The sequence below is a fragment of the Platalea leucorodia genome (genome assembly GCF_965183815.1).
Source record: "Platalea leucorodia genome assembly, chromosome: 15".
In the NCBI taxonomy this organism is placed as follows: domain Eukaryota; kingdom Metazoa; phylum Chordata; class Aves; order Pelecaniformes; family Threskiornithidae; genus Platalea; species Platalea leucorodia.
This window is the reverse complement of record NC_138837.1, coordinates 4274683-4286959: the sequence shown is the minus strand read 5'-3', so window position 1 is coordinate 4286959 and position 12277 is coordinate 4274683. Positions and strand designations below refer to the sequence as shown.

The 12277-nt window shown below is 55.6% G+C and overlaps 1 protein-coding gene across 2 annotated transcripts in view; it reads left to right on the top strand.

Moving 5' to 3' along the window:
- Nucleotides 1-10120, top strand: part of RXRA (retinoid X receptor alpha) — a 119600-nt gene extending 109480 nt beyond the window's left edge. For both annotated transcript variants that reach the window (XM_082327591.1, XM_082327592.1), the window contains exons 9-10: nucleotides 1346-1451; nucleotides 5195-10120. In XM_082327591.1, coding sequence (XP_082183717.1) covers nucleotides 1346-1451; nucleotides 5195-5342 — 254 coding nt within the window. In that variant the 3' untranslated portion in view covers nucleotides 5343-10120. The remainder of the gene's footprint in view (nucleotides 1-1345; nucleotides 1452-5194) is intronic.
- The last annotated feature ends 2157 nt before the right edge of the window (nucleotides 10121-12277 follow it).

The following is a 12277-nucleotide window of genomic DNA, read 5'->3' as shown; positions in this document are numbered from 1 at the left end:
AGGAGATGGCGAATGCTGCTTTTGGAGCTGACTCCTCCTGATGGGCTGAGTTCTCTGCTGAGCTTGAGGGGCTTTGGTTTGATCAACGTACACAGTCTTCCTATTTTTAGTGTTTCAGCCGACTCTGTAAAAAGAAAGTTCTGGTGCTTGAGGCAGTTGTCCCTGAATAGGAGGAAAAATGAATCTAGATATCATTTAAGACAAAAATATGGATTAGAGCAAAGTAAAGCATGGACCTTGTTGTCCTCTGTTTCCTGATCTCAACATCCAAGGGCTTTTATTAACTGCATTTCTGGAAGAGCCCTCTGCGGAGCCTGCAGAGGGTGAAAGGCACAAAACATGCTCATAAAGTACACAGGAACTTTATTTTTTGTCCGCAGCTTGCTTAGTTTTACAGACTTCAGGAGGATTCACGCTGCTCGCTTTCCCCTCCTTGACCCCAGCTGCCCAAGGGAAGAAGAAGGTTCAGTGCTGGGGGTTGTCTCCGGCGTTTCAGAGAGCAAAGCCCTGCCAGATAGACTGCCAGCCTGCAGATACCTGTACAGCTCTGTTGAGGGGTTCTCTATATTTTAGAGCGGGTCAGCCCAGAGCAGAAGTAGATGGCAGCCGAGGACAGACCTCCACGTCTGCGGCCACCCCTTCCCCTCCCTGCCCTCGCAGGAGCATGGTTTGTGCCCAAGCACGGCTCTTTCTCTGGCCTTTCCCACCGAACCCAGGCCAGGGCATTTCAGCAGGGTTTATTGCTGGGTTTTGGGTTTGTTTTTCTGCTTGACTCCCCCCCCCCCCCCCCCCCCCTTGTAATCACCAGTAATTTATTGTCTGTAATTTGGGATTAGCCGTATATGGTAAAAGAAGGGGAATCTGGAGAGGTTCCCGTGGTGCATGTGCTTGGGGATATCGATTGCTTGACTGTCCCTTTCACCCTACTAAAAACAGATCCTCGCCATGTTGCGGGGGACCTGCCAGAGCCAGGGCTTTTCGTTTAGCCCTGCCACAGTGCTCCGTGCTGGAGGGAGAAATCCCGCAAGCCCACGACTTGAGGGGGACTTAAACCCTATTCATGAGGGTCTGTGACCACTGGAATGAGCCAGAATCGTTGGGACTGGGGTATGAGTTGAAGTAAAACAGATCTCTAGTTACAGGGCAAACCTTTCAGGGCTTGAACATACCCCGGGAGGTGTTAGGTACGGCCCCAAATTCCTGGGGTTCAGACCCCGCACCCACGCTGTGCCCTGGTCTGGTGGTGCCGGGAGGGGTGGAGAGGGCTGGGGGGTGCACAGGGGGGTCCTTGCCTGCCTGGAAAGCCTGGAGGTTTTTGGCTGATGGTCCTTTCGTTGCCTTTCAGACTCGAAAGGTCTCTCCAACCCGGCTGAAGTGGAGGCGTTACGGGAGAAGGTGTACGCGTCGCTAGAGGCATACTGCAAACACAAATACCCCGACCAGCCCGGGAGGTGAGTTGCTGGCTGTGCCCTGTCCTCCCGCAGCCTCGCGCCCCTGCAAAGCCCCGTGCAATGGGTGCTGCAGCCGGTGCAAAGGGTGCTGCGGCCCAGGGCAGGGTCCGAGTGCCGTCCTCTGGATCGCTGCAGCAGTGTGCAGGTGCTGGGTCTCTTCATTTACTGTTCCCCCGTCTTCTGGGAGTGAACAGTTCTCTGCAGAGAAACCCACACATTTCTACCTGTTTCAGTTGTGAACGTCCTGAGAAAATCCCCCTGTGAAGTGCAGAGCGGTCTTTATTCCCATGCCAGTAAACGCAACGCAACCAGGACAAGGTCGGGCAGTAACAGCGGTGCCGAGACCTGAGGAGCCCCGGCTCCTGTGGCCGCAGCAGTGGGATGAGCACATGGGGGAAGGGGTATCATTTCCCTTTTGGCAGCCACAGAGAGCAAACCACAGCGAAAATAAGACACACACGGAGTTAATTTTCGGTGGCAGATGAGCATCATTGCTGGGAAGTGAAAGCCTCAATTGATGCTCTTTTCTCCCCTCCCCGCCTCCCCCAATCCAGCTGGGAATGGGAGGGGGAATTAGGAATGCTTTCCTGGACCGCTCTGGAGCTGAGTGGGCGCATTTTCCCAGTTACAGCCTGAAGCTGGCAACTGCCAGTTAAGTTACTGACAGTCATTTGAGAAACCAAGCAAAGCACTGGAAACTGCTGCTGGTGCGTATCGCTGCTGAGGCGTGAATATGGGGAAAAACAGCCCAAGCAACTGGGATTTGCATCTCACCTGCATTCCCGGTCTCGCATGCCTGGATGGTTAAAAAAATAAAGGATGCTCTTGCAGCAGTGAGTGCAGCGGGCAGATCACAGCCTCAGAAGTAATATTGCACTTATTTTTCCCCCCTTTGGGTACCAATGTGCTGGCGGATAGAAGACGACACATTGTACAGGGACTTCTTGGATGTTGATGGTTGGCTTGTGGCAGGGAGAGTTAGGCTGAAGGTACCGTTGGGTGTGTTGGACTTTGCGGTGAGGAGGGGAAGGGAGGGATGAGCACAGTGCACAGAGCAGGGGTGGTTACCTCTCCTCCCCCGGGTGGTTTGCAGGGACCCCAGGCCAACTCTCAAGCCAACTCCTCTTCCAAAAGCGTTATTAAATTGCAGTTCCTAAGCAAATCCAGCCCCAGCCCCTGGACTTTGGCTCTTCTGGTGTTTCAGAAGAGCTCTGCTCCCCTTGGAGCTCACAACGAGCAGCCAGCCGTAGCTGGCACAAGGAGAGCTGCGCTGGGAGTCGTGGCCAGCAGCTCTCCTGGATTATTCCCCCAGCGGGATGAACGTTTTGCTTTGCACAGGAGTCCAGTGTCCGCAGCTGAGTCGTGCTGCCCTCGCACGCGGCCGCTCGCTGCCGGGGCTGGGGTGGGGCTGGGCGGGGGGATGGCATGGGGACAGCCCCGCTCGTCATCGACCGAAACACCACGAAGCCGCTGTGCATGACTGAGCAAAGTCACTGAGCCGCCAGTCAAAATCGGTTCCCCAGGGCTCTACCTCAATGATCAGCGGTGTGTGAGGGAGCATTTTGGCTCCGGTAGCTGCACCAGGGGCTCTGGAGTTTGATCTCTCCCTGGCTTTGAATGACCTTGGGCTGGGGACCTCCTTGTGTGATCCTCACACCCTTCTTTGGTGACCTCAAAGGTTTTTGCACACTTAGGGCTGTCCTGAGAGCTGTGACTGGACACTGCTGACCTTACCACATCTCTTCTATGGTGCAGGGCAATGGTGCAATAAGCCCAGGTGGCTCGGGAGGGTTAACTCCTGGGCTGGGAGTCCAGAGTTGCACAAGAGCTAAATGAAGCTCTCAGCAGCTCTCTCCATCCTCCTGGTCTCATGGCACAGTGTGATCACCATCTGGGGCTGGAAACAAGTTCTTCCTGTGGTTGAGCAAACGCCTGGTCGAGCCCATGGCGGGCGCCCTCCCCTGCTCCACGCTGCGGCGAGCGCTTGGCTTCCCCACCGCTTCAGATGCCCTTTGGTGTGTGACTTCAGCCTAGTCCCCGGCTATCGAGAGCTTGTGAGCACCATGTAAACACCAAAAGGGAACTTCTCTGCAGCAGCGAGACGAAGGGAGGCATTCCTAGGAAAAACCCAGCAGCGCTCCCCCCGCGCCAGCCCCTGCTCCTCCGCAGGGAGGGCACGGTGCGTACGTGACACCGAGCAGCCGTGGGGAATCGGGGCTATTTTCTCCCCTCCCGGCCACAGCCCTGGCACGTTGTGCTGTGGGCTGGTTATCTCACAGTTAAACGTATCCGAGGGCTGGAGCCATCATCTGGTTTGGTTTAAAGTGAAACTTCCTGAATGGGATGGTAGGACTGATTTGTTTTTCCTGGCTCTGCTCCCACCGTTCTCGCCAGCTCAGCAAAAAAAAAAAAAATGGGGAGAGAAAAGTGTGCATGCATGTATAGTATCTGTATGTTTATGCATGTTTCTCTATGTGTGTGTTTTCTAGAAAGTCTCCTTCTCCCTGGGCTGCTTGCGGCCTTTGCTTATGTTCAAGCCCTGATTGTGCAGCAGTAAAAACAAATAAATGCGCTCCTGGCCATTAAAGGGCCTTTTTGCTGTTTTGAGAGAGGGAGGAGACATCCCGCAGCACCTGGGGTTGCTGCCTGCACCCCCGGGGTGCAAGGCAGGGTGGGGGCACCCTGGGGTGCTCCGAAGCACCCTTGCAGGAGCCGGTGGCTTTCTCCCGGCTCCGCAGCCTCCTGCCGCCCGTGGAGCCCAACACACAGCAGCCTTTCCCTGCCACGGCCGGCCAGCTCTCGGGCTTGTCTCCTTTGCCCCAGCCGGCTCCTGCAGTGCTGTCGGCTCTCCCCAGCCCCCCTGGCTCTCCCCTGCCCGGCCGCGCACCCCTCCTGCCTGTCAGCTCTTGCCGGCATCGAGGGTGCGACCTGACAAGCGTCTCCACTGGGCAAGCTGGGGAGAAAGGGCTTTTGTTCGGCTGGGGCTCAGCGGAGCCCTGCGCCAGGCAGGGAGAAGGGGAGCACCCTGTGTCCCCGCTGGTTTGCAGCACTGCTTCCAGCTTTTGTGTCAAAGCCTCTGTCTCCTTCCATTGGCTTCACCCCTGGGACACCTCCAGCCCGGCTGTCAGCTGGGTTTCTGCCGTGCCAGCAGCCCTCAGGGCTCGGCAGCAAGCAGCAGCCCAAGTGATGGTGCCCGGTGCCTGCAGGAGAGGGGCATCCCCAAGCCAAGTGCCGACTAACGCCACTCAGCGTCTCCTCCATCCCCTCCCCAGCTGCTTGCCCTTTTCCCTGACCCAAGATCGAACTGCTGAAGCTGCTCGCGCCACTGCCTGTGACAAGGCTGGCCCCGTGGTGCCTTCTCCCCGTGGCTGCGGTGTAGGGACCCCACGAGCATCTCGGGATGCTCACCGAATGGTTAATGCACATGTGTGACACAGATGCACGAAGCCAGTGGTGCGCTCGAGTTCAGGGATGGCCTCTCATTTCTTATTTTACTCTTCCAGCTCAGCTGTCAGCACGTTTGTTGTGAATATCCATCGTGGCTGCCTCATCTTCGAGGCTGGGGACATACTTAATGATTTCTCTGCACAGCTCTGGGTGTAGCCCCATGACTTTGGTAGCAAAAGAGGTTGTGCCTGACTCCCAGCCCTTCTGAGCAGGAGCGGCCACAGAAGCTTTGGGGGTCAGGGCAGAAGCGGGGCTGCCGGTGGGATGTCTGACCATGTCATGTCTCCTGCCCCCAGGTTCGCAAAGCTCTTGCTCCGTCTCCCAGCCCTCCGGTCCATCGGCCTAAAATGCCTGGAGCACCTCTTCTTCTTCAAGCTAATAGGCGACACACCAATCGACACCTTCTTGATGGAAATGCTGGAAGCACCCCATCAAATGACTTAGAGAACTGCTGCTGGGTCAGTCCCTCGCCCGGCCGGGGTCTCGCGGGGCCCCTTCCTCTGCTTTCCTCCACCGCCGCCCCAGCCCGTCCCTCCCTCCTCTCCCCAGCGCTGGAGGCACCATCTGATCCGGGGCGATCCCCTGCCGTCCTCGCTGCCTTCACCCTTGTCCGTTGCTGTCACTGCTGCATCTCAAGACCTGCTCGCTGGTTCCCTGCGCTAGATGTAGAGAAGTGGGAGCGGAGAGAGCTTGCCACCCACCACCCCGGCTCGCACCCCTGCCCCGGCCCCGGCCCCCACCGTGCCATGAGTTTTGGGGTGAGCTGCCGGCCAGGCTTGGCATCACCCCGCGTGCGTGCCGTGGCCAGCGGTGCTTCCCCCGGGACTGGAGCGGGGACGGGGATGGTCCCAGCCCTTGGGGCAGTGGGGTTTGGACAAGCCGAGGGGAGTGGTTGAACTCGCTGGATTGCAGCTGGCTATTTTCAGAGGATGGAGTTTTTGAAAAAGAGAAGAAAAAAAAAAAAAATTCTATTTTTGGTTTCTAACTATTATTAGTAGTCTCGGTAGTTACTTTGTGGAGGGAGAGGCGGGCTGGAGAGGCGGCCCGGCCCGTGCCCCGTGAATGAGTCACCCGCGGCCGCACAGAGCCTCTCCTTTCAATTAAAAGCAGAGGATTTGGGATTGAGCTGAATCCCCCCCAAATAACGAGGTGACTGGTGGCACAGGGAACCAGGGCTCCCTCTCACCCTCTGTGCAGAGGGTCCCGCGGGCGGCAGCACCGGAAAAAAAATCCCCTTTTGCCGTCCCAGAGGGCAGCTGGGCATCGCTGCTCTTCCCAAAGATGCCTCTGTGCTCGGTGTGGAGCTGCCCACGCGGACACGAGCCGGCTGGAGCACTTGCTTTAAGGCTGCCAGGGACTCAACATCGCCCTTCCCCAGCTCGTGGGGTCTTGCTGGGACCCCTGCCCTCAGCACTGCCCCCAGCATCCCGGCACGGCTCCACTCGCGAGGCTCGGTCCAGCCTGTCCTGCCAGACCCACGCTTTATTTCAAGGGCTGTTGCATTGGAGCAGCAGGAGCTGGCGTGTCAGCAATGGCTCCTTCTTGGTTTTTTTGGTCCTGACGTAGTTCAGTGAGGTTGGAAGGGCATTTCCAGCTGATGGGGTGGGCTCAGCATGCCTCTCCATGCCCGCATTGCGGGTACGCAGCAGCCCTGGGTACCGGCAGGCGTTACCCCTGGGCCAGCAGCGCCCGAGCCCTCGCCTCGCACGGGGGTTTCGGCTCGCCCAGGAGGCTGCTCCTGTTGATTCAGCAGCTGCAGTGCAAAACACTGCAAGGCAACAATTAGTGGGAGTGCTTGGCCAGGCTGGTAATTGTGGCTGTTAATTAGTGGTGAAGCAAGAACAGAGCTCCCCATCCCCTGAATCTCCCCTCTTGGGCAGGGACGCGGGGGCTGAGAGGTCCCGGCTGGGTGGGGGACGCGGCAGCAGCCCCTGCCTGCGTGGGCAGCGTGCCCATCCCCAGCCCGTCCAGGATGCCAAGAGCACCAAAAGCACTTTAGCTTTTGCACGGTCCTTTCCTTGATCTTTGCATGGCAGCAGGGAGATGGACAGGTTTTTGGGGATTAGGGACGCAGTCCCAGGAACGTGCCCACATCCCACAGGACAGGATCCCCCAGCCAGGGAGCGTTTCCTCTTCACATCCCCATTTCACCTTCATCAGGTGTCTCCAGAGCTCCACCAAAAAATGAGTTAGAGAAAAAAAAAAAAAAAGCAGAGGGAGCGGTGAGGGATGTTGGGGAGCGTTTTTCCCCCTTGGCAGGACGGACTGTCCCGAACACACCGTGGGGTGGGTGCTCAGAGCCAAGAACGAGGTGCCTGCGGTTGGCCTCGGGCCAAGGGCTTCCCCACCGCTTTCATGTCTTCTGTGCTTTAAAACAAAGAAGCATTAGGTCCCCAAGGTATTTCTTTCTCTTCTTTCTCCCTGTGGGTTGTAGTTGGCTCCTCAGCCATCTCCTTTGTGCCTGGAGGGGGATGGAGCAGTGCCCACCAGCTCCCACCTCTGTTTTTGAGGGGACACAGTTGTCTCCCGCCTGTCGTCATCCCGCCGGCAGCTCGAGTCCCCAGCACCATCCCCTGCAGTTAACCAGGCCGTCTCATTGCTAAATAAATACTCAGGATTTCAGGTCATAACTTTCCCTTAGGCTGGCCTGAAGTGGCAAATCCACAGAGGCAGGGAAAGTGTTTTGGCTGTGTTTCTCCAGCAGCCTGCACGCCGCCGAAAATATTATTAAACAGCTTCACCCTGCAAGAATTTGCCAAGAAAACTAGGCAAGAGAAATGAAATATGTAAAGGGTGCCAGTAAACACGAGCAGGCTGTTCCTTGCCAGCGTAAGGCTGGCGCAGCCCCGCAGGGGGCTCGCAGGGAGGTGTCAGCTCCCAGCCAGCCGGCGCAGAGCTCAGCCTGGAGCCAAACCAGCCCCCGGCAGCCGGCAGCCCCTGGCCTGGCTCTTGCTGGCAGAAAGGAGCCTGGAGCTCGCTCGCCGGAGAGGATGAGGGTCCTTTGTGAAAGAGTCAGTGGACATTGCACTAGAATAAACCCGCTGTCCTTCTCTGTTGGGTGGAACCACTTTTTTCCTGATGGATGTCTTGGGAGGGGCTGTTTGGTGCTGGGTGCTGAGCTGCGGTGGCTGGCAAGGCTGTGGTCTGGTCGGCTGCAGCCTTGGGCACTGCCGGGCTGCAGAGCGGGAGCTCCCGGCCCGTTCCGTCCCATCCCATCCCGTCCCATCCCATCCCATCCCATCCCAGTTAGCATTTAACCTCATAAAAATAAAATGCCATGAGGACAGGGGTAGCCTCAGCAAGGAGCATGGTGCAAAGGGGAAGGCTCTGCAGGCCAGGGGCTCTCAGTCAGGACGCGTGTCTCCGTGCCTCAGTTTCCCTGCCGGAGCAGCGCACAGCCTCGATTCGTGCCCCCCGGCTGAGGAGGGTTTTGGGGAAAGGCTGAGTGTTGTCCTGGGCTTTCTGGTTTTGGCAGGTGTTGAGGGAGCCCCTGCGTTGCTGTAATTCCTCATGACTCTCTTGCTTTCAGCAGAGCTCTTGTGATTTCCCCCGGCAGCCACACCGGGCATTTCGGGTTGCCAGTGGGTCCTGAGCGTGTGATCAACCCCCAGAGCCCGGACCCCAGCCCACCCCGCTGCCCCCCAGCATCCCCAGCCCAGCCCTCCCCATCAGAAGGAAAAGCTTTTGTGCGTCCGGTAACATCTGCCACAGCAGCCTTAAAGCAATGTGCTTTTGCATGAGTTTGAGTCTTTTCATTTGTATTCTTTTTCACTTTTGGCTTTTTTTTTTTTTTTTGTCCTCATCATAATAATTATAAATATATTACATGTTTGTTTGAAGAGGTGATACATGGGTAAAAGAAAAAAAAAGGCACATTATTCACTAGAGAGGTAGGACTTTCATTTAACCAGATCTTAATACTCTTGCAAAAATCTGGTTTGATTAGGGTGATCTATTTTTTAATTATTTTTTTTTAATTCCTGTTTGTTGGTGGGACAATCTTTAATTTTCTAAAGATAGCACAAACATCAGCTTTTCAGCCACCCACCTGCCGCCCTGGCTGTTCCTCGCTGCCTTCTCGCGTGTGCGCGTTTCAACCGAGCCCTAACCCAAACCGAGCCGAATCCGGCATCCCGCGGGCCGCCCCGGGAGGATGCCGGAGCTTCCTGAGCATCCATCAGCGCCGCAGGGGCTGAGCACCGCTGCCGGGTGGGACCCGAGGAGTGGAATTACAAGCTAAGGACCTTCATCTCCCCAGCACCCATGGGTGTAGGAAGCCCGCACCGAGCCTGTGAGCTCGCCAGCAGCTTCTCTGCGCTTTGGGCCCGGTGGCGGCCCAGCGGGGAGCAGAGCCCCGGCGTGGCTGGGCGCAGCTCCTGCTCCTAACAGGGCTGAAGATGGCGGGACCGTGGCTCAAGAGCTGATGCTGTCCCCATCAGTGACGAGCGTGCATGAGCTGGTTTAAGTTGATACATATGTGCGTGTGTATACATGTATGTACTGTAGATATATACACTGTATAAATACCCTCACTCACATATACATATATTATAACCGTAGCAATTACAGACTTTTTGTGGGTTTTTTGTTTTAAGTCGATTCTTTTTTCCTATTTTTTTTCTTGCTTTTTTTTTTGTTTTTTGCTTCATGTAAGCGAGTACATTGTATCTGAAGCCCTTTCCGAATTGGCAGATGCCAAGGATCTTTATTCCTCGAGACAAAGGAAATGCATCTATTTTAAGATGCCTTTTTGTTTTGTTTTTTGTTTGTTTGTTTTGTTTTTCTTTTGAGCAGCAGGTGGTTTTGAGTAAAAATAGCTTTAGCAATTCCCAATACTTAGTGATGGATGCCTTGGCTATGGGATGCATAGCTAGAAAAATAAAATACATTAAAATTTAGAATGACAAAAAAAAAGAGAAAAGATAAGGAAAATATCTAAAGCATCAATAAAGTTAAAATCTATTTTTGTACAAATGTAATTTTATCCCTTACCTATTCTTGGATATTTTCTTTCTGGATTGTTTTGTTTCTTCTACAGAGATTGTTATAAACTCTCTCTATTTTTCTCTCTTTCCCTCTCTCTCTCTCTCTTTCTCTCTGTAAATGTTCAGCCACAGGGACAGGGATCTGGAGAAGAGGGAGAAACTTTTGACCGTGTTTTAAAGGCTTTATATGAAATCTCTTTTGAAATAATTTTTTTGAATGAACTTTTTATTTTTTTCCCCCACTTCCAAAATCTTTTTCGGGGGGGGGGGGGAGGGAGGTGGGGGGCGGGCTGGTCTGGGGGTGTCTTTTGTCACGTATATCCGGCGTTCCCGCAGGTCTGTTTTACTGTGAAATCACTACCGTATATTATTATTCACTTAAAAAAAAGGAAAAAAAGAAAAAAAAAAAAAGAATTGCTGCTGGAAACGCCAGTATTTTGATGAACAATTGTATTAGAATTGTGAAAAAAAAGAAAAAGAAAAAAAGAAAAAGAGAAAAGGAGAAAAAAAAAAAGAAAATATATGAGCATTTTAAAATATAACCCAGTCCCAGTCCTCTTTTGTTCTTCACCGGTGTGTCTTGAGCTATTCCTCCAGGTCCCCTGTGGGTGCTGTCCCCATCGGGGGTCCCCACCGCCCCGGAGGGTGCCCGTCCCCGGGGGACCGTCCCTCCCGCTCGCCACGGGGCCGAGTCGGAGTGAATCCAGCCTGGTTGTAAGGAGCAACGGCAGAGCCGGGGGGGAACCCCGAGCCTCAGCGAAGGAGATTTTGGTCCTTCCCTTCAGGAATTTCCCTTGAATGAATTTCAGGTCCCTTTCACATCTGCAGCTGATGGGACACCATCGCTCCCCCTCCGGCACGTCCCTCTCCTCCTTTTCTTGGCCTAAACACGGACACCTGACGGCTGTGGCCGCTGGGATGCCCGGCGCGGCCGGACCCCCGGGGGGACGTGCTGGCCAGGCACCTCTGGGTCACCCTGGCCTTTCCCTGCACGGGTGGCAGTGGGGTGGCCGAGGCCACCCTGGGTGCATCGCAGGGCTGCGGGCAGGGACGGTCCCCATGCCATCGCGGCACCCAGCAAAGCCCTCCCAGCTCTGCCCGGGGGGCTCGGCTTCGGGGGGAGCCTCTGACCCAGGGGCACGTCCTGAGAGCACGGGGCCATGGAGGCTGGGCAGCCCCCCCAGCCTGGTGACAAGGCCGTATTGACGAGCTCCGGTGGACGCCTGGGGACAGCCGGCTGTTTTCCAGCCGCCATCCCTCCTGGAGTCCCATCAGTGCCTGCGGAGCGGGAGCGTTGCTGCCCCGGTGCCGTGTGTGCGTGAACAGGCGCCGTTAGCGCTGGCCTTAGCTTAACCTGGATTTGTTACCAGGTACAAACAAGATTGAACTTGCTCTTGGGTTTACAGCCGAGATAAATCCTCCCCCGACGGCTGCAGAGCCGGTCAAATAAAGAAGGAAAATAAGAGTTTCAATTTGGTTAGTGACGATCCGTGTGTTTCTAACTTGGCCGCAATATTTTTTCATTTGGGAAGCCCTGGGAGGTGGCTTGCGGAGGGCAGGGGCGCGGGGGATGATCCGCCTCGGCAGCAACCTGCTGCTCCCCAGCGTGGGCCGCTGCCCGCTCCCACCCCTGCCCTGCTCTGGGAGACCCCAGGGAGCGGGGAGCACCCGGCCGGCCCCGCTCACACAGCTGATGGCTCCTGTTCAGAGGGTGGTTATGTGTCTTGTTAACCTCCAGGCAGCAGTTTGTGTTTAGAGAGTAAATATTTACCTCCCTTCCTGAGGGTTTTTTTTTCCTCCATCTCCTGGGGTGGAGCGAGCCAGGGTCGGTGGGGCAGCGCTCGCCGGGATGCTCGCCCTCGTGCCACGGGCCGGCCGGGTTACCGCTGCCCACTGGCTCGCAAACCACACTTTGCTTTGAAAATCAGGTTTGCTTCTATATTTAAAGATGCTAATAACAGAAAGAAAAGCAAAGCCCCGCTGGCCACTGATTTTTATTATTTTTTTTTCTTGTGGCTGATTGCTGCTGCATTCGCTGCTGCTCCCCCGGGAAGGCGGGGGGCTTTCCCAGGCCCCCAACCCCGGCTCTGGGGAAGGGCCCTGCTCCCCCTCCTCTGCTGCCGGGGAGGGCAGAGGAGGTTTGCACCTCGGCCAACTCGTTGCTGTTTCTCCGGCTTCTGCAGGGATCAAAGTGCCTGTTTTGACTCTCCTCCTGATTCCTTGATAACAGAAGATGGTTGTAATGCAATTAAACATTTCTCACATGCAATGGCTCGGGAATTTGTTGTGTCTCAGGGCTGGGTGTGCGCAGCATTCGCCCTTGCCCTGCGAGCAGCATGGAGACGATGGGATGGCACACACGAAGGGGCCCAGAGATCTCTGGTTTATCAGGAA